Consider the following 26,157-nt stretch of genomic DNA (forward strand, 5'->3'; position numbering starts at 1 on the left):
AACCCGCACTTCGCCGCTCCTCGGATGGACCGACCCTTCCTCCAGGTGCCCCGTGGCCTCCCAGCGCCACTGAACGGCTTCTTGTTAAACCAAGCACCATTCTACCTTTGGGGTCTTTTATTTAAGTAGTCAAAAGATATCGGGCGTCTCACAGCTTCGGCAAGCACCCGGGACCGAGAACCGCACGCCCCACCACAGGCGGGGCCCGCAGAGCTGACCGCGTCCCCGGAGCAGACAGCCACGGCCGCGGGCGGGAGCAGCTGCGGGGCCCGGGGCCTGCGTGCGGCCCGCGCTCGACTTCGGGCCCTGCCCCGCACCGCCCATCCCCGCAGGCCTCCAGCGAGCCCTGCGGCCCGGCCGGTGGCCCCCGGGTCTGCGGAAACCGCTCGGCTCTCAGGACCTGGCCAGGCCCCCCAGGCCGCAGGCCGCCGCGCTCCCCGCCACTTACCGGCCGCGGAGTTCCACGTCGCGAGCCTGCGCCGCGCCCGAGTCAGGACCCCTACGCCGGGCTGCCCGCACCAGTGCCTGCCGGCGCGCTGGCCCGCCCCGCGTCGCCTGGGGTGGGGGCCGCGGCCGCGCCCCTGCGCCGGGCCCCCGGGGGAGGGGGCGGACGCCCGGCTCCGCAGGCGCCGGCCCCGCCCCGCGCCAGCCGCTCCCGCGCGCGGCGCCGCCAGGCAGTGGCGCGGACAGCCCCGGCGCGCGCGGGCGACGCAGGTCCCCGGGCTCCTCGGCGGCGGCGGCGGCGGCGGCGGCGGCGGCGGCGGCTACGGCGATGCTGTGGCCGCGGCTGGCGGCGACCGAGTGGGCGGCGCTGGCCTGGGAGCTGCTGGGCGCCTCGGTGCTGCTCCTCGCGGTGCGCTGGCTGGTGCGGCGGCTGGAGAAGCGGCCACGGGGCCTGGGCCGCGGCGGGACCCCGGCCCCGCAGCCCTGTGCGGCTGCCGCGCCGGACCCAGGTGAGTCGGGCCGGCCGGGTGGGCCCCGCGCCCTCGCCCGCCTCCCGGCGTCTGGGTGCGGTGCTTGGAGCTGTTGGGCCCGGGCCCGCGCCCGCCTCCCGCTCCGTACCCACCCCGGGCGCGGGGAAGAGCGGTTGGACCCCGCCGCGCCGGAAGCCGGGCGGGCTCGCCCCGGAGAGGCCCTTGCGGCCACCGCGCTGGAGCCGGTGCGGGAGAGCCGGGCGCGGCGCGTGTCGCTGGGGTGTCGGCGCCGACCCGGAGTGCTGCGTGGACGCGAGCGGCGGGAGTGAGGCGCTCTGAGCCAGGTCGCTGGTGGCCGGGAGCCGCGAGAGGCGCCAGGGCCTGGTTCGAGGCCCGGTGCCCGCGCTCGCCGTCCACGCGGGGCTGTCGGGAGGCGGCTGCGTGACGCGTCCCCGGCTCTTCGGGGGCGGGTGTCTAGGTGCGGGTGTGCGTTCAGAACGCGGCTGCACCGAGAAACCCCTCCCCGCGCTCCAGGGGGCCAGGCGACAGCCGCTTCCGTGTTCGCGGGGCACGGGCAGCGACACTCGCCTGGGGCTTCGGGAGGTTGTCCGGGAGGCTGGGGGACCCCCGCGGCTGGTGGGCGTCTTGCTGGGGTCGCGTGTGGCTGGCGCCGGGGCCGGTGCAGCTTTCGTCCTGCTGAGTTTTGCCTCTCTTGTCCCCTTGGGAAAGCTTCTGGCGGCGCCTTTGCACTTTTATTGACGGGAAAGGCAGAGAAGCGAGAGGAGAGACATCTCTTCGCCGGCTGATTCGATCCCCACGCGCCTGTCCTAGCTAGGGCTGTGCCAGGTCAAAGCCAGGCCTCCCCCACGGGGCAGGGACTCACCTCCTGGAACCTACCTGCTGCCGCCCAGCCTGCAGGGTAGCAGGAAACTGGATTGGAAGCTGAGCTGGGACTTGAACCCAGGACTCCAGTATGGGATGCTGGGACCCCAAGCACAGCTGGACCCCTGCACTTCAGTGCGTGCCCCAGGCAGCACCCTGAAGAAACAGCACATTTGTCTGTCGTTTGCGTCGTCAGCATGGTGCCGCAGACGCAGCGTGCAGCACCGGAGGCTGGCACTGAACCATGCTCGTCGGCTGGTAGGGAAGCCCCGAGACGCAGGAGGCTGTGGGGGGTTTCCAATGAGAATTTCGCTTTGACTTTTCATTTTGGAGTCATAGGCTTAGAGTGGAAGACTAGTGCAGAGCAAGTGAACATATCTGAGAAGGTCTCTGGTGTCCTTCTTCTCTGAGGAAATACAGAATACAGCCGCGATGAACTAGCACACACACCTGCAGTAAAGGCTGAACTGTAGACATAGCGCATTTCCAGTCAGCAGAGTGCAGTAGTGGTGCGGCCCCTCTAGAAACCAGTCTGGCCATTTCTCAAGTTAAACCTGCCCTGCACTCCTGAGCTTTGTTGTAGAGAAATGAAAATTTTCTTCACACGAAATCTCATATGTGCATGTCGCTCTAGGGGTGAATGGCTAAACAGACCTGTTCTGACCACAGGTGCTGCTCCTCAGGGTGGTTGGGTCTCAAGGGCCCAGTGCAGAGTGAGAAGGAACAGTACTGTAGGTGTGTACTGGATTCCGTTTGTATAGCGTTCTTACAGTGAAAAATTCTAGACGACAAATTTGTGGTTGCCAGGGGCTGGGGCCCACGGAGGAGATGGGTATCACTGTGAAGGGCAATAGGAGAGAGGTCTTTGTGGGGATGGACATTTCTGTGCTTTGGTGTTGTGACGATGGTGATGGTCACACACACTGCCACAGAACTAGGCACAGATACACACTCACCCCGGTTAGAATGGCTCACATACAGAAATCAACTAACAACAGATGCTGGTGAGGATGTGGGGGAAAAACCACACTAATCCACTGTTGGTGGGAATGCAAACTGGTAAAGCTGCAATGGAAGACGGTTTGAAGATTCCTCAGAAACCTGAATGTAACCCTGCCATACAACCCAGCCAGCCACTCCTCGGAATTTACCCAAGGGAAATTAAATTGGCAAATAAAAGAGCTATCTGCACCTCAGTGTTTATTGCACTCAATTCACAATAGCTAAGACATGGAATCAATCTAAATGCCCATCAACATAAGACTGGATAAAGCAATTATGGGATATGTACACCATGGAATACTACACAGCACTAAAAAATGAAATCCAGTCATTTGCAACAAAATGGAGGAATCTGGAAACATCATGCTGAGTGAAATAAGCCAGTCCCAAAGGGACAAATATGTTCTCCCTGATCTGTGACAACTAATTGAGCACCTAAAAGGAAACCTGTAGAAGTGAAACTGACACTATGAGAAGCAATTTGCCCACAGCCCGGGAGGTTCAAGGTGTTGTGTCAGTGTCAGCTTCTTAAAGATTTTTGTTTTTAAAAATTTATTTACTTGATAGGCATAGAGACAGGCAGAAGAAAGAACTTCCAGTTCATTCCCCAAATGCCTGCAATGGCTGGACCAGGCCAAAAGCCAGGAGCTAGGAGCCAGGATCACTCCAGGTACTCCTCCTGTGTGGATGGACCCAGGTACATGAGCTGTCACCAGCTGCCGCCCAGAGGCACATCGACAGCAAGCTGGGTCAGAGTGGAGACAGGACTTACTGAGAGCCTCTGATATGGGATGTGGTGTCGTAACCACGGTGCCACATGCTCATCCTGACCCCTTTTCTTGACTCCCCCAGCGAGGAGCTCACTTTTGCTTCGCCCTCAGTGTACACATGGAAGAGCTGCAGAACTCCCGAGCCAGACCACTGTGCAGAGTGCATTGCTGGACTGTATCAGGTGCTGGTTAGCTTTGGAGTACCTGCTCACCTACTCTGTCCAGAACTACTTAGAGTAATATCCACGTACACTACCGTGTTACTCATATATACCAAGGTGCATGTTTTGGTTTGTATTGAGTTTATTTACTTGATTTTTTTTTTTTTTTTTTTTAAGATTCATTTATCTGAAAGGCAGAGTTACACAGAGGAGAGGCAGAGAGAGAGAGAGGTCTTCCATCCTCTGGTTCACTCCCCAAATGGCACAACAGCTGGAGATGGGCTGATCAGGAGCCAGGAGCCTCTTTTTGGTCTCCCACATGGGTGCAGGGGCCCAAGGACTTGGGCCATCTTCTAATGCTTTCCCAGGCCTTAGCAGAGAACTGGATAAGAAGTGGAGCAGCTGGGACTCAAACTGGCACCCATATGGGATGCCGGCACTGCAGGCACAGTGCTGGCCCTTTGATTTTTGAGTATATGAATTACCAATATGTTTCTGAAAGGACCTTAAAACACTTGCAGTCAAAAGTGCTGTTCCGGGGCCGGCACTGTGGTGCACTAGGTTAATTCTCCATCTGCGGCACCGGTATCCCATATGGGTGCTGGTTTCTAGTCCCAGTTGCTCTTCTTCCAGTCCAGCTCTCTGCTGTGTCCTGGGAAGGCAGTGGAGGATGGCCCAAGTGCTTGGGCTCCTGCACCTGCATGGGAGACCAAGAAGAAGCACCTGGCTCCTGGCTTCGGATCGGCACAGCGCTGGCCATTAAGGCCATTTGGGGAGTGGACCAGTGGAGGGAAGACCTTTCTTTCTGTCTTTCTCTCTCACTGTCTAACTCTACCTGTCAATAAATGAAAATCTTAAAAATAAAAAAAGTGCTGTTCCCCACACCTTTCTACTCCCACTGCTCACCAGACTGTTCTGCTTTGTCCTTGGCTTCCTTGTATGCATGAAAGCAGGCTCTTATCTTAATGATTAAAAATACTGGAAACAGAGTACTCGTTAAAAGTTTCAACTTGACTTTCTAGCATGTTAAATACTTATTCTCAGAGATTACTAAACCTGTGTTCCTGCATAGCCCAATAGCTGTCAGACACAGTGATACAGGTTTGAATGTGTTTATTTGGACTGATTTCTCATTACAACCTGAGAAGTAGAATTATTATCGTGTGCGCTTTATAGATGAGGAAAGAGAGTCTTAGCGTTTAAACAGTTTGATTCTGTTGTAACGGGGATTCCATGTGTTTGTTCTGTTAGGGATCCCTCTCAAGCCCAAGTTAAAGGGCTGGCCTTGGTGTAAGTAAGGGTGCTGTGCTGCCCGGGAATGCTTGCTGGCGGGTCTGCTCCTGCCCACCTTGCCTGCAGCTGTGGGCGCCCTCTGCCTGCTCTGCCCCAGAGTCCTTACAGCCTTCGTACCACTTCCCTGACACCCAGCCAGAACTGGGCTTAGTGCTTACCCAGTCAGAATCTGGGGTCAGTAGGCCTCCCCTTCCAGTCCTTGGCAGCTTTGTAGGGCACTGGGTAATGCACTCATTGTTCCAAAGATCAGTATCCCAGCTCAGATGATGAACAGTCATCTTTTAAATGTTTGTGGAGTTGGCATTGTATTACTCTGAAGTAACATATTTGATCTTCTCATTTCCTCCTATACAACTCCTAAATCCTTGAATCTTCAAGGCTGGGTCTTTTTCTGTATGCTAATGAGCTGACTGATGGCCTGCAGCCCCTGGGTAGCATCAGGATGGGTTCTGGACTGGTCACAGTAAGACCAGAGGGCTGGGACTTTCAGTGCCACCTCCCTGTATCCAGGGAGGGGAGAGCAGGGACTGCCAGTTGGGTCCATCACCTATGGCCATATCTGGTTGGCCATGCCTGTACAATGAGAGTTTCTGATGTGCTCAACATGAGGAGGTCCTGGAGATGGCCCTGGAGAGCCCAGGGAAGCTCCGTGCCCCTTGCTACATGCCTTCCCTGTGTGCCTCCACCACTGGACTGTTCATCTGTATCTTTCGTGATATCCTTTATAATAATAAATGGGTAAGCTGATAAGCTGCTCAGGAAAATTAATCAAATGCAAATGATATGCACAGCCTTGTATGTTGGCGTCTTCTGGGGGAGCATCTTGTTGTACTGAGCCTCCAGGGAGACAGTGCCGGCTGCAGAACTGACTGCTTGCTTTGTGTGTGGAAAAGACCCAGACTGGTGATCACAGCAGCCTTCCTGTGACTGGTGCTGACAGAGCAAGAAAAATACTTCAGTGTTCTTTCCTCCTATATCCATGAGGAATTATAAAACATACTTTTATTAAAAAAAACACAGAACTAGATGGGTGCCCCTCCCATGCACCTGGCACCAACAAAATTTTTTTTTGTTTTGTTTTTAATTTTTTTTTAAGATGGCTTTATTTTATTTGAAAGAGTTAGAGATAGAGGTCTTCCATCCTATGGTTCACTCCCAAATGAATGCAATGGCCAGGTCTGGTCCAGGCCGAATCAAGGAGCCTGGAACTCCATCCAGGTGTCCGTGGGTTGCAGAGGCCCAAGCACTTGCACCATCTTCCACTGCCTTCCCCAGTACATTAGCAGGGAGCTGGATGCCATGTGGAGCAGCTGGGACTCAAAACCGTGCTCATATGGGATACCGGCCTCACAGACTGTGACTTAACCTACTGTGCGGTAATGCCAGCCTCATAGCAGGTGATAATGTTGTAGATGCCCCGTGCCCTCTTTCTTGTGTCCTGCTGAAATTCGAAGCTAGCCCTACATGTCCCGTTACGTCATCATTATCGGTGAACACTTCTTAAGCTCCTCTACTGTGGGGCCAGCACTGTAGCGTAGCAGTTAAAACTGCCAGCATCCCACATGGAATCCCAGCTGCCCCGCTTCCAATCCAGCTCCCACTAATGGCCTGGGAAAAGCAGCAGAAGATGGCCCAAGTGCTTGGGCCCCTGCACCCACATGGGAGACCTGGAAGAAGCTCCTGGCTTCAGCCTGACCCAGTCCTGGCTGTTGTATCCTATTGTGGAGTGAACCAACAGATGGAAGATCTCCCTCTTTCTCTGTAACTCTTTCAAATAAATAAATTTTTAAAAAGAAAAAAAATAGCCAGTGCTGGCATCCCATATGGATGCTGGTTTAAGTGCCAGCTGCTCCACTTCCAATCCAGCTCCCTGCTAATGGCCTGGGAAAAGCAGCAGAAGATGGCCTGGGTGCTTGGGCCCCTGCTACCCACATGGGATACATGGATGAAACTCCTGGCTTCAGCCCAGCCCAGTCGTTGCAGCCATCTGGGGAGTGAACCAGCAGATAGAAGATCTCCCCCCACCCCCCTCTCTCTGTAATTCTGACTCTCAAATAAATAAATAAGCCTAAACAACAACAAACAAAAAACGGCAACAACCCTCATTCCATGGCCTCTGTGTATGTGCTGGGTGCTTGTGAGTGGCTCTGCTGTTGAGTCTGAAAAAGAATTTCCCTCCTTTTGTTCTTCTGACTCCGTCTTTCCCAGCATCTAGACTAGGAAAAGCGGGTGTTACCATAGGCCTGTGTTACGGTCCTTCCAGCCTCATCCCGGGTGTCTGATTGTCCTGTCGTTAGGGCCTCCGTGTTGCTGCAGCAGTAGCCTGTGCCCGCCTGTTCTACCTTCTCCCTAGTTCAGCTGGCCACACAAGCCTATAGAGCAGGAGTAGGGGATGGCCGTAGAAGTCCGTGGAACCATTGGCCTAGCCAAGGCAACCACAGACAGGACTTGAAATGCAGTGATGTATGGCAGGCTAGTTTTTAAGTTGAAAACACTATAAATATATTCAAATGGCCCCTGCTGTATAGTGAATGGCATACACTTAACCTGTGCACTGATTGAAGATGTAGCTGTGGTTCAGATCCACTTGCTGTCTCTGTCACTTGGACAGATCACTTGGCCTGTCTGTGCTTCAGGATGTGCATCTGTAAGGTGGGGGTCACGGCGTCCCTGCCCCACGGGGCTGTTGAGACAGTCAGCGCTTGGAGCTGCTCAGCATCAGTGGCAGAATGTGCCAGTGCCGTGTGTGCAGCCTCTCTGTGTAAATCTTCCCTAGTTGCCCATCTCTGTATGGGGAAGAGTGCAGGTGTGTCTGGTTCCTAGATTAAAACTTTACAGGTGCTGTCAGATGCCTCCCAGACACTGCAGTCAGCAGCGGTGAGTATACCTGTAAAGCTGTGTGCTGAGAACGTAGTGTGATGGTGACATGTGATGGAACAAGGCTGTCAGGTTCTCTAGAGCAACCAGAAGCTGCTTTTCATAATTTTATGCAGATTTTAGATGTGAAGACTTGGAAACCACGAGAAGTGCCAATAGATTGATTTTTGTTCATTTCGCCCTAGGTGAAATGACAATGGATGTGGTGTTGGCTCGATTGAAACTCCTGAACGCAGATGCCCTTAGAGAGGAAATTGTCAAAGCCGGATTGAAATGTGGACCCATCACATCAACCACAAGGTTCATTTTTGAGAAAAAACTGGCTCAAGCCTTACTGGGGCAAGGAACATCGCTCTCTCCCTTTCTTCCCAGCCATGAGGAGGCAGGTGCCACGGCCGTCAGCCAAGACACACAGAGAACTCTGAAGTCTGCTGAAGACAGCCTGCATGAGCAAGCCAGTCTTCCTGAAGAGAGAGAGTTTGGTTATGGCGTGGGCTTGAATCCTCCCCAGGAGGATGCTGTGACATCCGCGAGCTCGGTGCCCTTCTGTGCTGCAGCCCACATCAACAGCCACAAAGCTGGTGTGACAGCCACTAAGGAGCCACCTCTGTACTACGGGGTATGCCCTGTGTACGAGGACCTCCCAGTGAGAAACGGTACTATGGCGTGGTCAGTGTGTCCTCACATGGGTGGTACATGTACTGCAGAGGGAAAAGGTTTGGAAAATCAAAAACTATAGGTTAAAAAAAGAAAAATTAACATGTTAGTTATTTTCATCAGCCCACAACAACCAGGGCTGGGCTGACCCAAAGCCAGGAGCCTGGAATTCCACCCGGGTCTCTTATGTGGATGGCAGGGACCCAGGTACTTGGGTCATCTTCCAATACCTTCCCAGGTACATTAGTAGGGCTCTGGATCCAAGTCAGAGTAGCTGGGACTGGACCTGGGTCCCCTGTATGGGATGTGGCCGTCCCAAGCAGTGGCTTAACCCACTATGCCATGACTCCTGTCTCTCTTACTTTCTTTGCTACTGTTTCCATTGTAAGTATGTTTGTATGTATGTATTTATTTATTTGACAGGTAGAGTTAGATAGTGAGAGAGAGAGAGAGAGACAGAGAGAAAGGTCCTCCCTCTGTTGGTTCACCCCCTAAATGGCCACCACGGCCAGTGCTGCGCCAATCTGAAGCCAGGAGCCAGGTGCCTCCTCCTGGTCTCCCATGCGGGTACAGGGGCTCAAGCACCTGGGCCATCCTCCACTGCCTTCCTAGGCCATAGCAGAGAGCTGGACTGGAAGAGGAGCAACTGGGACTAGAACCTGGTGCCCATATGGGATGCCAGTGCTGCAGGCGGAGGATTAACCAAGTGAGCCATGGCGCCATCCCCTCCATAGTTTTTTAGAATTTGTTTTTAAAATTATTTTTATCTAGATCTTTAATCTGTGTGGACTGTATTTTTTAGTATGGTATAGTGTCTTAGTTTCTAAAACTGTATATAATATACAGATAATGCTGTTTGCACACACACCCCCACATGTCATCAAGCATGTGAGCATCGTTGTATTCTTTTGCTTAATGATCAAACACTGGACGGTGTACATAGGAGGGGGTCTGGTGGCTGGGCAGACGTTTCAGTGAGGGAAGGGCTTGCTGTTCTCGGTCCTCTCCAATTTTCATTTGTTAATTTTCCCACCAGAACGGATCCATGTTTATGAAGATAAAAAGGAAGCATTGCAAGCCGTCAAAATGTTCAAGGGGTCCCGATTCAAAGCTTTTTCAACCAGAGAAGATGCTGAGAAGTTTGCTAGAGGAATTTGTGATTATTTCCCTTCCCCAAGCAAATCCTCATTACCACTTTCTCCTGTGAAAGCACCATTCCTTAGCAACGGTGCATTAAAAGGTAAGGCAGACGGTTGGCAGCTTGACTTAGTGTCAGATTTATTGTGCTCCCTCCTGGTATATGTTTGCTGGTTTCTTCCTCCTGTGAGGAAAGTGCCAGGCGGAGGGACAGCCAGGGAGAACAGGAAGGAGTTGTTGCCTGGTCTGGGAGTTTCAGGACTTGTGGGCAGAGGCCTGGGGGCTACAGCTGATGAGCTGGTCCATAGCATCTGGACTGTGGAGAAGCAGTAAGGGAGTGCAGTTGCTCCTCTCTCATCATCAGGCCCCCTTCCTCATTGGAGGCTACAGCTGCTTCTAAAACAGGCATCTGCAAAGCCATGTGAGAGCCAAAGGCATGTGAGAGCCAGAAATCTGACCGAAGCTCTGTCTGACTCAGAGCCAGAGTCTTGTTTGGACCCTCCGCCTCCTCTCCTTCCTTCCCCAGCTCACAGCTGTCTTCTGCCCAGGCTGTTTGAGGTTCCAGAGGGACAGTGCCTTCTCTTGCACGTCTGGCCCCCCTGCCCTACTCCTAATCCAGCTGTGTGCAGGTACTTCCTGGACACAAACTGGATTGAGTCCAATAGTTTCTTAGTTTGTGGAAATTCCCCTGGAGGAAAACGCTTTTCGACCTTCTCAGGTGTTTTGGTTAAAGCAGTGGGAATTGGGGCCGGGTTGTGGTGCAGCAGGTGAAGCTGCTTACAACATCGGCATCCCATATCAGAGTACTAGTTTGAGCCCTTGCTGCTGGTAGGGCTTGGGAAGGCAGTAGGGGCCTTGGGCCCTTGCTGCCGGTGTAGGAAATCAGGATGGCATTCCAGGCTCCTGATTTCAGCCTGCCCAGCCCTGGCCATTGGAACTGTTTGTGGAATAAGCCAGCAGATGGAAGATCTCTCTCTCTTTCTGTCACTCAACCTTTCAAATAAATAAATCTTTAAACAACAACAGCAAAACAATGGGAATCATGTGTGCGGCACTATTGGAGTAGTGTTGCCCATACTGGAGTGCTGTGCTCATTAAAGCTTCCCTGTGGAGGCCAGCACTGTGGCGTAGTGGGTAAAGCTGCTGCCTGCAGTGCCAACGTCCCATATGGGTGCCAGTTCAAGTCCTGGCTGCTCCACTTCTGATCCAGCTCTCTGCTATGGCCTGGGAAAGCAGTGGAAGATGGCCCAAGTCCTTGGGCTCCTGCACCCACTTGGGAGACCAAGAAGAAGCTCCTGGCTCCTGGCTTTGGATCAGCCTATCTCCAGCCATTGTGGCCATTTGGGGAGTGAACCAGAGGATGGAAGACCTCTCTCTTGCTCTCTCGCTCTCTCACTCTCTTTGCAACTCTGCCTTTCAAATAAATAAATAAATCTGGGGTGGGGGAGGCTCCCTTGTGACTGATGATGCTGTCATGGTTGCAGCTGCCAGTGCCTCTCCTCTATCCACTGGACTCTGACAGAGCTTTCCAAGTTCACCCAGTTACCCTTCATTCACGGTTGTCCCTGCTGGATTCCCGTCTGGTCTGGCTGCTCTCTGTCCTGGTGCTTGCAGCAATGCCTGGGTGGATACTGGCGCCTGCAGCTGCTCTGCACCAGTGCACCTGTTCCAGCTGGCTCCTGGTCTGTGTAGGAGGCTTCTCATCCCCTCCGAGTAGCACCTATGAGATGACGGGGAGATGTCTGTGAAATTACTTACATGCTCTGAAATTGTGTCTCTTCTTGACAGGTGGTTTGTGTTCACCTGAGTCAGACATAGTGAACAAAGAGCGGGCAAACAGTTATAAAAACCCCCGCACCCAGGACCTCACTGCCAAGCTCCGAAAGGCTGTGGAGAAGGGAGAAGAAGACACCTTTTCTGATCTCATCTGGAGTAACCCTCGCTATCTGATTGGCTCAGGAGACAACCCTACCATTGTCCAGGTGAGCTTGCTTTCCGCGTTGTTCGTGCTGCGTGGTGGCGAGCACAGATGACGCTGAAAACACGCCGCTTTCTTCCAGGAAGGCTGCAGGTACAATGTCATGCATGTTGCTGCCAAGGAGAACCAGGCTGCTATCTGCCAGCTGACTTTGGAGACCCTAGAAAACCCTGAGTTTATGCGACTCATGTACCCAGATGACGACCTGGGCATGCTGCAGAAGCGCATCTGCTACATCGTTGATCTCTATCTGAACACGCCTGACAAGATGGTGAGTGCTCGTTCTTGTCTCTTTCGTTTTGTTTTTTTTTGTTTTTTTTTTTTTTTTTTTAATTAGGCAGAGTTAGAGACAGTGAGAGAGAGACAGAGAGAAAGGTCTTCCTTCCGTTGGTTCACTCCCCAAATGGCCGCTACGGCTGGCACTGCACCGATCCAAAGGCAGGAGCTGGGTGCTTCCTCCTGATCTCCCATGCGAGTACAGGGCCCAAACACTTGGGCCATCCTCCACTGCCCTCCCGAGCCATAGCAGAGAGCAGGACTGGAAGAGGAGCAACTGGGACTAGTACCCGGCGCCCCAACCAGGACTCGAACCCGGGGTGCCGGCACTGCAGGTGGAGGATTAGCCAAGTGAGCCACGGCACCGGCCTCTTTCGTTTTCAGTAGAAAACATAGCCAGTTTTGTAGTTAAAGATCTGTGCTCCTAGTGTATTGAGTATTTCTTATATTTATGGCCTCTGTATCAGTATGCAAAACACGTCCATTGAACTTAGAGCTTAGAAAATGTTGGGAAGATGAGACACTCAAACAAGTGGGCCCCACCAGGCAGGTGCATATTGGCCTTGCTGGCTGCTCCCAGCCTGATGGTATGGACAGCAGGAGCTGCTCATGGGGCCTTTGCTCTTGGGCTTTGTCAAGAGAGTCATGAGCTGGGCTTTGACCAGAGGATCAATGATGGCAAAAAATGTAGAAAAGAAAGTAAAACAAATTTTGAGATCGTCTAGTATTTTATATGTGTCTTTTATGTATTTTTTTCATCGATCATTACATTGGGAATATTTCCTATGGGACTAATTTCTTTTTTTTTTCTTTTTTTTTTTTTTTTGACAGGCAGAGTGGATAGTGAGAGAGAGAGACAGACAGAGAGAAAGGTCTTCCTTTTTGCCGTTGGTTCACCGTCCAATGGCCGCTGCGGCCAGCACATCGCGCTAATCTGAAGCCAGGAGCCAGGTGCTTTTCCTGGTCTCCCATGCGGGTGCAGGGCCCAAGCACTTGGGCCATCCTCCACTGCACTCCCGGGCCATAGCAGAGAGCTGGACTGGAAGAGGGGAACCCGGTGTGCCGGCGCCGCAAGGCGGAGGATTAGCCTGTTAAGCCATGGCTCCGGCCCTATGGGACTAATTTCAAACGCTTGTTTTTTAATGGTCGCCTAAAGCTTCAGTAAGAATTCATGGAAGATGGCCAGCACCACGGCTCAATAGGCTAATCCTCTGGCTTGCAGCATCGGCACACCAGGTTCTAGTCCCGGTCAGGGCACCGGATTCTGTCCTGGATGCTCCTCTTCCAGTCCAGCTCTCTGCTGTGGCCCGGGAGTGCAGTGGAGGATGGCCCAAGTGCTTGGGCCCTGCACCCACATGGGAGACCAGGAGAAGCACCTGGCTCCCAGCTTCAGATCAGCGTGATGCGCCGGCCGCAGCGGCCATTAGAGGGTGAACCAACGGTAAAAGAAGACCTTTCTGTCTTTCTCTCACTGTCCACTCTGTCTGTCAAAAAAAAAAAAAAGAATTCATGGAACAGAGCGATTTGTGTGTTTTATGTGGGAAAATGCAGTGATAGCCTAGATCTAAGAGCCCTAAACTCCACAAACTCGTGCATGGGGAAACTGCAGTGGGAGTGAAGGAGGCCTCCTACACTGGGGCATTGTTTGTTATTTGAGAGTGCGGTGAACGTGATACACTGAACTGTAGAATTGAAAAGCAGGAGTTACCTCAACAAGACAGAAAAAAGAAAGTATGGAGAAAGTTGGCTGTGCTGGCAAAGTCAGAAATAGATAAAGGAATACAGTAACTGGGGACGCTGGGAGGTCAGTAGCAGTGTTGGCTGCGCTGTCACAGCCTTTGACATCCTGCATCGGGGCTTTTGCCACACACCAAGCAGTCAGTTCTGCAGCAGACCCTGTCTCCCTGGAGGATCAGGGCCCCAAGCTGAAGACTCAGTCCCACAAGGTGCTCCCCCTATTAATGCCAACTGCATTTGTGCTTCTGACTGACTACCTACTAATCAGGTATCAATCTCCTTGGGTTTGATTAATTTCTTTGACCAGTTTACTTGCCTATCAAAGGATATTATGGGGGCAGATGATCTGGTACAGTGCGTTAAGCTGCCTTTGCTTGTGATACTGGTTCAAGTCCCAGGGGCTCAGCTTTTTTTAAAAAATATTTATTTATTTATTTGAAAGTAAGAGTTACACGGAGAGAGGGAGAAAGGGAGGGAGGAGTCTTCTATCTGCTGGTTCACTCCCCAGTTGGCTGCAATTGCCAGAACTGTGCTGATCCAAAGCCAGGAACCAGGAGCTTTTTCTGGGTCTCATGTGCAGGTACAGGGGCCCAAGGACTTGGGCCATCTTCTACTGCTTTCCCAGGCCGTAGCAGAGAGCTGGATCAAAAGTGGAGTAGCCGGGACTCGACCTGGCACCCATATGGGATGCTGGCACTGTAGGCAGCGGCCTCATGTGCTATGCCACAGCGCCAGCCCCTGCTCTGCTTCTTATCCAGCCTCCTGCTAGGAAGGCAGCAGATGGTGGCCCAAGTATTTGGGTCACTGCCACCCATGTAGGAGACCCAGCTGAAGTGACTGGCTCCTGGCTTCAGCCTGGCCCAGCTCCTACTCTTTTGTATGTTTGGGGAGTGAACCAGTGGATGAAAGATATCTCTCTCTCCCGCCACTCACCCTCTCTGTTTCTCTACCTTTCAAATAAATAAATAATTAAATAAATCTTAGGAAAAAAAAAACACCTCAGATATTCAGAGGATACAGATGAACAATCCAGTGGTGGAGGCGCACAGGGAAGGCATGTAGCAAGGGGCACGGAGCTTCCCTGGGCTCTCCAGGACCATCTCCAGGACCTCCTCATGTTGAGCACATCAGAAACTCTCATTGTACAGGCATGGCCAACCAGATATGGCCATAGGTGATGGACCCAACTGGCAGTCCCTGCTCTCCCCTCCCTGGATACAGGGAGGTGGCACTGAAAGTCCCAGCCCTCTGGTCTTACTGTGACCAGTCCAGAACCCATCCTGATGCTACCCAGGGGCTGCAGGCCATCAGTCAGCTCATTAGCATACAGAAAAAGACACACTTGAAGATTTTTTTTCTTCTGTTTTCCCTAAACAACACAGCAGAGCAACTGCTTATGTAGTACATAGACTGTATTAGCTATTCTTGGTGATCTGTAGAGATTCAGGGTAACAGAGGGGATAAGCATTGTAGCACAGGACATTCATCTGGAGTGCCTGGAAGAGTTCTGTGTCTGCTTCTGACCCAGCTCCCTGCTAATGCGTCCTGGGAGTCAGCAGTGATGTCCCAAGTACTTGGGTCCCTGCCACCCATGTGAGACCAGGGTAGAGTTCTGGCTCCTGCCTTTGGTCTGGCCCAACCTTGACTATTGGGGACATTTGAGGAGTAAACCAGTGGATAAAAGATCTTTCTCAAGGCTGGTGTTGTGAAATAGCAGGCTAAGCTTTTGGGATGCCATCATCTCACATCATAATGCCAATTGAAGTGCCAGCTGCTCTGCTTCCCGTACAGCTCTCTGTTTACGCTCCGGGAAAGCAGCGGTAGATGGCCCAGATGCTTGGGCCCCTGCCATCCATGTGAGGGGCCTGGGTAGGGTTCTACACTCCTGATCAGCCCCAGCCATTGCGGGGTGAACCGGTGAATAGGAGATCTTTCTCTCTCTCTCTCTCTCTCTTCTCTCTGCCTTTGTCTCTCATTGTACAATAAATCAATTGTACAAAAAAATCAATAAATCTTTTTTAAAAATTTTATTATTTATTTGAAAGGCAGAGTTAGAGGCAGAGAGAGAGAGGTCTTCCATCCACTGGCTCACTCTTCAAATGGCCACAACGGGTAGAGATGGGCTGATCTGAAGGCAGGAGCCAGGAGTTTCTTCCAGGTTTTCCATGCAAGTGCAGGGGCCCAGGACTTGGGCCATCTTCTGCTGCTTTCTCAGGCCATAGCAGAGAGCTGGATCAGAAATGAAGCAGCCGGTACTAGAACCAGTGCCCATATGGGATACCAGCACTGGAGGCAGCAGCTTTACCTGCTATGCTACAGTGCCGGCCCCAATAAATAAATCTTTAAAAAGAAAATCCGGGGCCGGCGCTGTGGCTCACTTGGTTAATACTCCGCCTGCGGTGCCGGCATCCCATATGGGTGCCAGGTTCTAGCCCTGGTTGCCCCTCTTCCAGTCCAGCTCTCTGCTGTGGCCCGGGAGGGCAGTGGAGGATGGCCCAAGTGCTTGGGCCCCTGCACCTGCATGGGAGACCAAGAAGAAGCAGCTGGCTCCTGGCTTCAGGTTGGCGCGGCGCGCCGGCCATAGCAACTATTTTGGGGGTGAACAAACGGAGAAAGACCTTTCTCTCTCTCTCACTGTCTAGCTCTGCCTGTCAAATTTAAAAAAAAAAAAAAGAAGAAGAAAATCTGTCCCTCCATCTGTGTGTGTGCGCGCGCACGTGCATAATTGTGCCTTTCAAGTACATTAACCTGAAGGAATAACCAGGCTGCTCCTAGGCTATACACAAACACGGGACTTGGTATGTGTGGACGTTGGGGTCGAGTTGGGGTCCTGAAAACAGGGACAGCCACATTTCACAAGCACAAGAGTGAGGGTGAAATGGGGAAGAAGGTATAAATGTTATCAAACTGCGTACGTAAAGACATACATAGTAGGTGAAGCTGCTGCCTGCAGTGCGGGCATCCCATATGTGCACCAGTTCAAGTCCCGGCCTCTCCACTTCTGATCCAGCTCTCTGCTATGGCCTGGGAAAACAGTAGAGGGTGACCCAAGTCCTTGGGCCCCTGCACCCGTGTGGGAGACCCGGAGGAAGCTCCTGGCTCCTGGCTTCGGATCAGCACAGCTCCGGCCGTTGCGGCCAATTGGGGAGTGAACCAGCCTCTCTCTCTCTCTCTCTCTGTAACTCTGACTTTCAAATACATAAATAAATCTTTAAAAAAAAAAAAAAGATACAAGATTTGATCACTACGATCAGCACGCATGGCTCTATAGGTAGGAAAAGGAGCTGTGTGCTCTGCAGAAAGTACAAGAATGCATGTAACCAGAAATAAAACCTTAGTAAATTATTAAAATTATAGCACAGCCGGTTAACACCCTGGCCTGAAGCGCCGCATCCCGTATGGGCGCCGGTTCTAGTCCCAGCTGTCCCACTTCTGGTCCAGCTCTCTGCTGTAGCCTGGGATCACAGTAGAAGATGACCCAAGTCCTTGGGCCTCTGCACCTACATGGGAGACCCAAAGGAAGCTCCTGGCTTCGGATCAGCACAGCTCCGGCCGTTGCGGCTATCTGGGGAGTGAACCTGTGGATGGAAGACCTCTCTGTCTGCCTTTCTCTCTCTCCATAAGTTTGTCTTTCAAAAGAATAAAATAAATATTTAAAAAATTTTTTTGATGTCATAGGTCACCTTCTCTTTTCTTAGTCACTAAGAGTAGGGATCATTAAAATCTTTAATTAATTAAAATACCTCAACTGTTTAGAAACAACGGAAGTTTGTGGCCAAACAGCCTCACTAAAGAATACGAGGTCGCTGAGTTGTGGGACTGGCAGGAAAGTCTCCCTCAAGTGTGACCAGAGCCCAGAGCTAACGTTACTTGGCTGGAACGAGGGGAGAAATTGGGTGACCAAGCTTGCAGAGTGCAGGGCTGGCTAGAATTAGTCATTGTGGGGTAGGGGAAAGTGACTTCGGAGCGGTCAGTTCTGTTGAGGGTTCTTGGAACGCAGAGTATAAGTCTAGTGTACAGCAGGGGTCTGAGGCCTGGAGCCTTGCTGTCCAAGGGAGGCAGGAATCAGGAGTGGCCTGGTGGCTTGGGGAATGCACAGCAGTCATCCATGGCGCACTGGCTGGTGGTCTGCAGCTCTGGCACCACGTCAGCTGCCCCCTGCTTGGCACACGAAGCTGTTTGGAACTGTCCATGGCTGCTTTTCTGCTTCAGAGGCAGAGCTGGGTAGTTGTGGTGGAGACCAGGTACCCTGCATCACCACATAGCCCTTGACTGAGAAACCCCACCAGGCCCCAGACAGAAGGACAAGGTACAGAGCATGGTGGTATGGGCTGCAAACACCCAGGCCTCCTCAGGGTTAGAGGAGTCCAGTGAGATGCCGCAGTGGGTGGTGACGCGCCGGCACCCATCGCTCACCTCGGGCTGTGGGTGGAGGTGGAGGATTGGAAGGCAGCAAGGCCAGCAGGTCTTGAGAAGCCAAGGGGCCGGCAGCCAAGGCCCGGTGACAGGCGCGGACTTGGCAGTGACAGGCTGACTGCACAGATACAGATTGGGCTCTGGTAGATGGGAATGAATTCTGTTTGGCCTGTGCTGCTTGAGCCACCTGTAGGACCTGCAGGCCAAGGGCCCTGGGAGCAGTTGGCTCCCCAGGTCTGGGCTTGGGAGTGCTATGTGCATAAGGCCCTGCTCAGTATGCAGCTGTTGAAGGGGGCTCTGAGACTGTGCTGAGAGGGGCCCTTGGGATACCAGGAAGCACCAGGTAGCCATGTGGGGTGATGGCTGAAGTCAGGACTGAGGCGTTTGGTTTACTAGGAGGTCGGTCACCAGAGAGTTCTCATTAAGCACAGCCAGATTCATGGGCTTTGTTTATTATGGACATTGCCTCTCTCTGTTTATTTCACTTTTTGGTTATTGGTTACATGATGTTGTACTGGGACTTGAATTATTTAAGGAACTGGCTATTGAGCATCTTTGATTGTAAGCTCATGGTACCAGGCACCAAATAAACGTTGATGTTATTCTGACATTCAGTGTGCTGAACTCAAGTCCTGGCATACAGTGAGTCTGTGCTAGCGTTCCAGCTACTCACCAGTTACAGTAGTAGTGAGCCTCATGTTCTTTTTTTTTTAAAAAGATTTATTTATTCTTATTTATTTATTTGAAAGAGTTGCACAGAGAGAGGAGAGGCAGAGAGAGAGAGAGAGAGTCTTCCATCCAATGGTTCACTCCCCAATTGGCCACAACGGCTGGAGCCGCGCCAATCCAAAGCCAGGAGCCAGGAGCTTCTTCTGGGTCTCCCACACAGGAGCAGAGGCCAAGGACTTGGGCCATGTTCTGCTGCTTTCCCAGGCCATAGCAGAGAGCTGGATTGGAAGTGGAGCAGCTGGGTCTCAAACCGGCACCCATATGGAATACCGGCACTTCAGGCTAAGGAGTTAACCCACTGCGCCATGGCGCCGGCCCCCCCTCATGCTCTTACTGTGGTTCCTCTGTACCTTTTTCAGGGCTATGACACGCCATTGCATTTTGCTTGTAAGTTTGGAAATGCTGATGTGGTCAACGTGCTTTCTTCACACCCTTTGATTGTGAAAAACCCAAGAAATAAATATGATAAGACACCTGAAGATGTAAGTAATTACTAAAATGCAGTTGTTTTGTGTTAGAAATGAACACACACAAATCACAGCTCTGTTGAAGTCACAGGTAACACTGTAGGAGTCATGGTTGTTTACAGCCACGCCCCCTTGAACATACCTGATGTTGTCTGACCTTGGCTTAGCTCAGGCCTGGTTAGTACTTGGCGAGAGGAGTCATGTTTGCCTTGGTGGTCATATCCAAGAACCCTGAGGAGGCAAGGTATCAGAGCCAGGGGTCAGTGAGCCGACCCAGCTTGTGGATTTTATTTTCTGGGCATGGGTGGTCAGTTCTGAACAGCCCGGTCTTTTATCAGATACCCTGTCTGAACACATCCATTGGGCAGGGTCACAGAGAAGAGATAATGGTGGTGATGGTGATGGTGATGGTGATGGTGGTGATAATGATGGGGATGATGGTGGTGGTGGGTGATGACAGTTGTGATAATGCTGTGATGATGCTGGAAACAGCTGATGTGTGTTCAGCCCAGTATGCACCAGGTGTAAGCTAAGCCCCTCACGTGTATTTTCACCTGACCTATGTGAGAGGTCTCTAGAAAGCTCATGGAAAATGTGTATCATGAGAAAACTAGGATAGGGCATTGAGGTACAGCAGGTTAAGCTGCCGCTTGGAATGTCTGTATCTCATATCACAGTGACTGCTTTGAGTCCTGGCTGCTCTGCTTGCAATCCAGCTTCCTGCTGGTGCACCTGGGAGCAGTGGATGATGGTCCACGTACTTGGGTTCCTGCCACCCATGTGGGAGACCCAGATGGAGTTCCTGGCTTCAGCTTGGTCTAGCCCACAGTGTTTTTGGCATAAACAGCTATGCCTGGATTTCAAGATTTTTTGCACCAAAATAAATAGATCTTTTACTTCTTCTTTTTTTTTTTTTTTTTTCCCAGTGAACTCTGAAATTCCCTATACATGCCCATGAGGCAGGAGACAGCCTGGTTAGAGCCTTGCGAGCTCTCAAGATGACAGAGGCACAGTAGTTTTCTGGTCGCTTTCTTTCCTCTTATTTGACAATTAGAGAGGTTTTCTGTTATTTCTAACAAAAATATTCCTGTAGTTATCCAGAGATTCGTGACGTTGATTCCTGTTCTGTAGTCGCAAGCATGTTACAGTTGTGGGTTCCATGTTGGATAGAGGCTCTACTTAGCCCCAGCTACATGGATGTGGAGACCAGGCTCCTGGGCGTGCCATGTACTCTGCCCACACTTGGTGGCACACTTCTGGGTTTCCTTTGCTTGTACAAGTAAGAAGATGTGGGGCAGCATGAAGGAAGCAAGGTAGAGCTGCCCCAGAGCCCAGTTTGTTCTCACGCCTGTCTCCTTATGCTCTCAGCGGGGCATCTGAGGTGGGAACTCTCCTATCAGCACATACTCTTTTGGGTTGAGCTTATGAATTTAACATTAAATTACTATCCTATATTGCTGCCTTTAAAGTTTGCTTTTTAAAAATCGTTTTAATAATAGGAATTATCCCAAAATAAGATTTAAGACTATTCACTTACTCTGTTTTCTTTAAATAGGTGATTTGTGAAAGAAGCAAAAATAAACCTGTGGAACTGAAGGAGCGGATCAGGGAATATTTACAGGGTGAGTGAGGGCATGAGTGCCTGGACCGTGAGGTGTGGTTGTGGGGGCCCACGCCTCTCCTGCTGGTCTGCAGGGCACAGCAAAGGTTCGTCCGCTCTCTGAAGTCCAGTGAGAACTCAGCTCCCCTCCAAAGCCTCCTCTGGGCCTCTTTTCTTTCCTGACTCCAGCAGCTTCCCCCTTCTTTGAATTCTTGTGTTTGTGCTGGTAGCCATTTTTGAGAGAACTGTGAGGTTCTGTCATTTGATCACTGCTCATGGCCACACCAGCCCATAATATCCACGTCTTGGGGATGGAGGGGTTTCCAGGGGTCCCTTGGACGCGGAGGTCTTGGTGGCCATCCCTGCTCTTCAGGCAGAGCCTGCAGGTTGGCACAGAGTGCAGGACAGGCACAGCCTGGATCTCCTTGTCTGGGGTTGGTTAGCTTCACTTTTGTTTGTTTCCAGGAAGGGGGATGGCTCCCCGCGACCCCTTCGTTGGTGGCAGATGTGAGGATGGCGCCTCCCTCAGCTCTGCCGCCAGCAAGTGGGGCTCTCCAGGCCTGTGGAGGTGGCTGGTTTCAACTGGGCTCTTCCCCACCATCTTCCTCTGTGCTGTTTTCTGTGAGATTTTGCTGGAAGTCTGTGCTGTGCTCAGAGTGAACTAGTAGACATGTGAAGCTCCTTGACTTTCCTCTGTGGTACACCGCCAAGGCCACCCCTTGTCCCCTGGTGTCTGCACCCTCCCAGCCTGACCTTCCCCTGTGTGAAGCTCCTGGAGCCCCCACTAGTCCTCGGCTCCCCTCCCATCCTGGATTCTTGCTGGTTGTACTTCCTGAGTGGACAGCAGTGCACACGAAGGAGAGCGCCCCAGTGTGGTGAGGGCAGAGGTGTCGTCCTCTGGGCCATCTGGGCCTTGGTCCTGGAGGCCCAGAAATGATAGCTGTGTTCCTGGGCACCTGAGCGACTGGACCAGCGTGGAGGCTCCAACCAGGCTGTCAGAGATGCTTTGAAATGGTGACATGAAGCGTTATCTTGTGACAGTAATTAGGTGGCAGTTCTGAGGGCTTTCCTGTTTGTGACAGTGAGACACAGATCTGTCCATCCAGCTGTTTCTGAGGGGAAAGCAGCACTCAGTACCCCGGCCTCTAGGTTTGCTGTCCACCCCTTCCGAGTTCCTGCACGTCTTCCCTGCTGCTTTCCCAGAGTCCCTTGTCGGGCCCAGGCAGGAGTCAGCTGGGACAGTCGTGCGGTGCCTCTGTCGCCTTGCAGGGTCACACACGAGACAGCGTGCTGCAGGCCTGGCCACGTGCCGGCTGCTGTCCTCACGCTGAGCAAGAGATGTGTGCTTGTGTACAGAGGGAAGACAGACAATATAAAATCACTGAGAGGGGATCACCTCCATTTTCTTAAGACATGAAGAAATTTTTTAAAAAATTTTATTTATTTGAGGGGCTGGTGCCGTGGCTTACTTGTGCCCATATGGGCACTGGGTTCTAGTCCCGGTTGCTCCTCTTCCAGTTCAGCTCTCTGCTGTGGCCTGGGAGGGCAGTAGAGGATGGCCCAGGTGCTTGGGCCCCTGCACCTGCATGGGAGACCAGGAAGAAGTGCCTGGCTCCTGGCTTCAGATCGGCACAGTGCTGGCTGTAGTGGCCATTTGGGGAGTGAACCAATGGAAGGAAGACCTCTCTCTCTCTCTCTCTCTCTCTCTCTCTCTCTCTCTCTCTCTCACTGTCTATAACTCTACATGTCAAATAAATAATAATAATTTAAAAAAAGATTTTATTTATTTGAAAGACACAGTGACAGAAGGAGAGAGAGAGAGAGAGAGAATCTTCCATATGCTAATTCACTCCCCAGCTGCCCACAATAGCCAGGGCTGAACCAGGCTGAAGCCAGAAGACAGGAATTCCATCCTGTTCTCCCTTGGAGGCAGGGACTGAAGTACTTGAGCATCACCTGCTGCCTCACAGAAGCATTTACACCTGCTGTAAATTAAAGCTCTCGTAATTGGCAAGTGTACTGGACACACCTAATCTGCTGGATGCCACAGCTTGGGCACACAGGGCACCACAGAGCCTCAGGCTGCATCCCTGTGCTCACGGGGCTGGCGGAGCTGAGGCTGCTGCTCCTGGGGAGGACTGGCCGCCGGGTGCTGGTGTGGGCAGAGGTCAGGTCCAAGGATGCCTTCCAGAGTGAGGCTAGGTCAGGGCGGTGGCCAGATGAGGGGGTTGGGAGAGAGGGATGGGGAGTACACCTTTCAGACGCGTGCCCGGCTCCCACTGCTTGCTGACCCGCTCACTGGTTGGGCCTCTCCCGCGATTAACCCGCTGCGGGAAGCTGCTGTCTGTGGAGTCCCTACCCTCTTCCTTGCGTGTCCTTCCCTGTTGTAGCGGAGGCTAACTGAGTTGAGTGAGTGCTGGCGCAAGACAGCCTTGGCTGTGACCCTTGTCTCCAGAGCCTGTGGTGTTTTATCCCCTTGCTGTCCACTCGCAAAGTCTGCAGGAAATGCTTCCACCCTTCTCGTGCCGCTCTGCCAACCCGGCACGTGGATGTGACCTGAGCTGTGGCTGACACCCATCTCCCTGCAGGTCACTACTATGTGCCATTGCTCAGAGCTGAAGACACGTCCTCTCCCGTCATCGGGGAGCTGTGGTCTTCAGACCAGACGCCTGAAGTCTCCCACACTGGTCACTCAGGAGGTGGCCCCCGGGACCCTGTGCTGACACTGAGAGCTTTTGCAGGGCCCATGAGTCCATCCAAGGTGAGCTGCTGGGGAAGCTTCTGAAGCCAGTTCCTGGCTGTCTCCACACTCCTGCTGTGTCCAGCCTGGTGATTTGTGCTTAGAGACTCAAGTCATAGGCAGCCTGCAGGCAGACGTCCTCAGCAGTGACCAGTGAGTTGGCGATGAGGTTTTGGAATGCCTTCCAGAGAAACCTTTGTTCCTGGGGGCCAGGCTGCTGTCTGGTTAGCCCGGGGTGTGTTGCCTAGAGCCCACACTGCTCAGCCCGGTGGGGCTCCTTGCTATCAAGGGAGGCTCCCCATTGTGGAAGTCATCGTCTGCGCCACGTTGCCCCACGTGCACGACTCCTGCTCAGTCCCCTTTCCATGAGGTGCTTCACCTGTACCCACGCCTCAGCCCTGGGGCTTCTACTTAAAACCCTGATGCTGGCCAGCGCTGTGGCTTACCAGGCTAATCCTCCGCCTTGCGGCGCCGGCACACTGGGTTCTAGTCCCATTTGGGGCACCGGATTCTATCCTGGATGCCCCTCTTCCAGGCCACCTCTCTGCTATGGCCCGGAAAGGCAGTGTAGGATGGCCCAAGTGCCAGGGCCCTGCACCCACATGGGAGACCAGGAGAAGCACCTGGCTCCTGCCTTCGGATCAGCACGATGCACCGGCTGCAGCGGCCATTGGAGGGTGAACCAACAGCAAAGGAAGACCTTTCTCTCTCTCTCTCACTGTCCACTCTGCCTGTCAAAAAAAAAACAAACAAACAAACCTGATGCTCACAGAAACCCTTGATGATGGGTCGCTGGCTCCACACTTAGGCACATTTTTATTTTTTAAAGATTTATTTATTTATTTAAAAGACAGTTACAGAGAGGCAGAGAGAGAGAGGTCTTCCATCCACTGATTCACTCCCCAAGTGGCCGCAATGGCCAGAACTGGAGCTTCTTCTGGGTCTCCCACGTGGGTTCAGAGGCCCAAGGACCTGGGCCATCTACTGCTTTCCCAGGCCATAGCAGAGAACTGGATCGGAAGTGAAGCAGCCAGGACTCTAACTGGCGCCCGTATGGGATGCCAGCACTGCAGGCAGCAGCTTCATCCACTACGCACAGCACCAGCCCTGCTTAGGTACATTTTTATACCAACTTTTCAGTGAGAAATTCTTTCTGTGACAAACTATTTCATACACTGGTTTGCTTGCAATCTCTTGCTAAAATCCTCCCAAAATATTAGTTATTTGCCACTGTAACAACGCCTCTAATCAGTTAGGGTTAGATCAATTGCACAAAGCCTAAAACTAGCAACAGTGACTTAAAAAGATCAGTGTTGGTTTCTTTGTGTACTGTGGTGGGAGGGACAGCCCACACCTCAAGCTTGTGGCCTCCTGGGTCACTGGACAGCCCCTCCTGTAAGGAGCAGACACCCCTCCCTCACGGGGCTCTTGGTTACAAGGCAGGTGGACACGTGGCTCAGGGTTCTGTTAACCAGGGGTGGTTGGGAGATGGAAAGGATACCTTGGAGGGGTGCACACTGTGTGGCGCGTCTCATCACACTTTGTCTTCATAGGCAGAAGATTTTCGCAAACTCTGGAAGACTCCACCACGAGAAAAAGCAGGCTTTTTTCACAACGTCAGGAAATCTGACCCAGAAAGAGGCATTGAAAGAGTGGGCAGGTACTTAAAGGGCCATCGCTCGGAGTTGCAAGCAGTGCAGTGGCACTGTGCGTTTGCTGTGTGGTTATATTTGGTTGAAGACGGGAATACTGATCATTATTACCAACAAAATAATAGTTCCCAGGAAGCGCTTACTGGGGGTTTAGAGCCTTTTCCTTGAGATCGAATTCCTTGGCAAGGTTACCCTGCAGTTTGTGTTGCAGGATCCTAGTGCAGCACGTCTCTCCCTGGCCGTGGAGCGTTTCTACAGCGCACTGCCAAGGATCTTACTGTTCCGGAAGGTGCCAAGGGAGGCAGTGTTTCCTGGGGGAAAGACCACCACTGAAACACCCTGCTCTGTTGAGACACAAGAGGCAGGGGTGGCTGGAGACTGCTGGTCAGAGAACGCCCACAGATCCTGGGCTGGCGAGTGCTTCCTGATGTGTTTAGGGTTCTCTCAGAGCGCGTGCTGCATCAGGTCCACGAGTTGAACCTGGAAAGGAGCTGTGAGTCTCTGCGCTTAGCCAAAGCCAGTGTCAGACAACTTGACACACTGCTGTTGTGTGAAAACAGAAAGCGTATCTGTTGGTGGAGTCTTACTGTGTACCTTTTAGCTCTCGGTTTACTGGAGTGAGGGTGCACTGGGGCTGAGGCCTCATGCTGTGAGGGGCTCAGTCACTGAAGCAACTCTGCAGGTGGAGACTCCTGGGCCCTACCCTGCTAGGGGAAGCACTGTTGTTAAAAATACAGAATGACTATGTCAGTGCCAAATTTAGGGTAAAATGAAGTTATACAAGTATGTATTGATGAAAATAACAAAAATTGTAACTTAAGATTGCCAACTTTTTTTTTTTTTTTGTAGCATTAAGTGGCCATTTTCTG

The 26,157-nt window shown here is 52.3% G+C and overlaps 1 protein-coding gene across 4 annotated transcripts in view; it reads left to right on the forward strand.

Moving 5' to 3' along the window:
- Nucleotides 1–772: 772 nt before the first annotated feature.
- Nucleotides 773–26,157, forward strand: part of LOC133755506 (ankyrin repeat and LEM domain-containing protein 2-like) — a 33,522-nt gene continuing 8,137 nt past the window's right edge. Inside the window, exons 1-9 of one of the 4 annotated variants that reach the window (XM_062185619.1) lie at nt 773–953; nt 8,085–8,615; nt 9,593–9,796; nt 11,482–11,675; nt 11,754–11,942; nt 19,189–19,311; nt 20,852–20,918; nt 23,485–23,657; nt 25,190–25,296. In XM_062185619.1, coding sequence (XP_062041603.1) covers nt 773–953; nt 8,085–8,615; nt 9,593–9,796; nt 11,482–11,675; nt 11,754–11,942; nt 19,189–19,311; nt 20,852–20,918; nt 23,485–23,657; nt 25,190–25,296 — 1,769 coding nt within the window. Of the gene's footprint in view, nt 954–2,405; nt 3,847–8,084; nt 8,616–9,592; nt 9,797–11,481; nt 11,676–11,753; nt 11,943–19,188; nt 19,312–20,851; nt 20,919–23,484; nt 23,658–25,189; nt 25,297–26,157 lie in introns of those variants that run through there. The other 3 variants (XM_062185620.1, XM_062185621.1, XM_062185622.1) reach the window with 3 other exon arrangements.

The sequence above is a fragment of the Lepus europaeus genome, unplaced genomic scaffold (assembly GCF_033115175.1).
Source record: "Lepus europaeus isolate LE1 unplaced genomic scaffold, mLepTim1.pri SCAFFOLD_541, whole genome shotgun sequence".
NCBI lineage: Eukaryota > Metazoa > Chordata > Mammalia > Lagomorpha > Leporidae > Lepus > Lepus europaeus.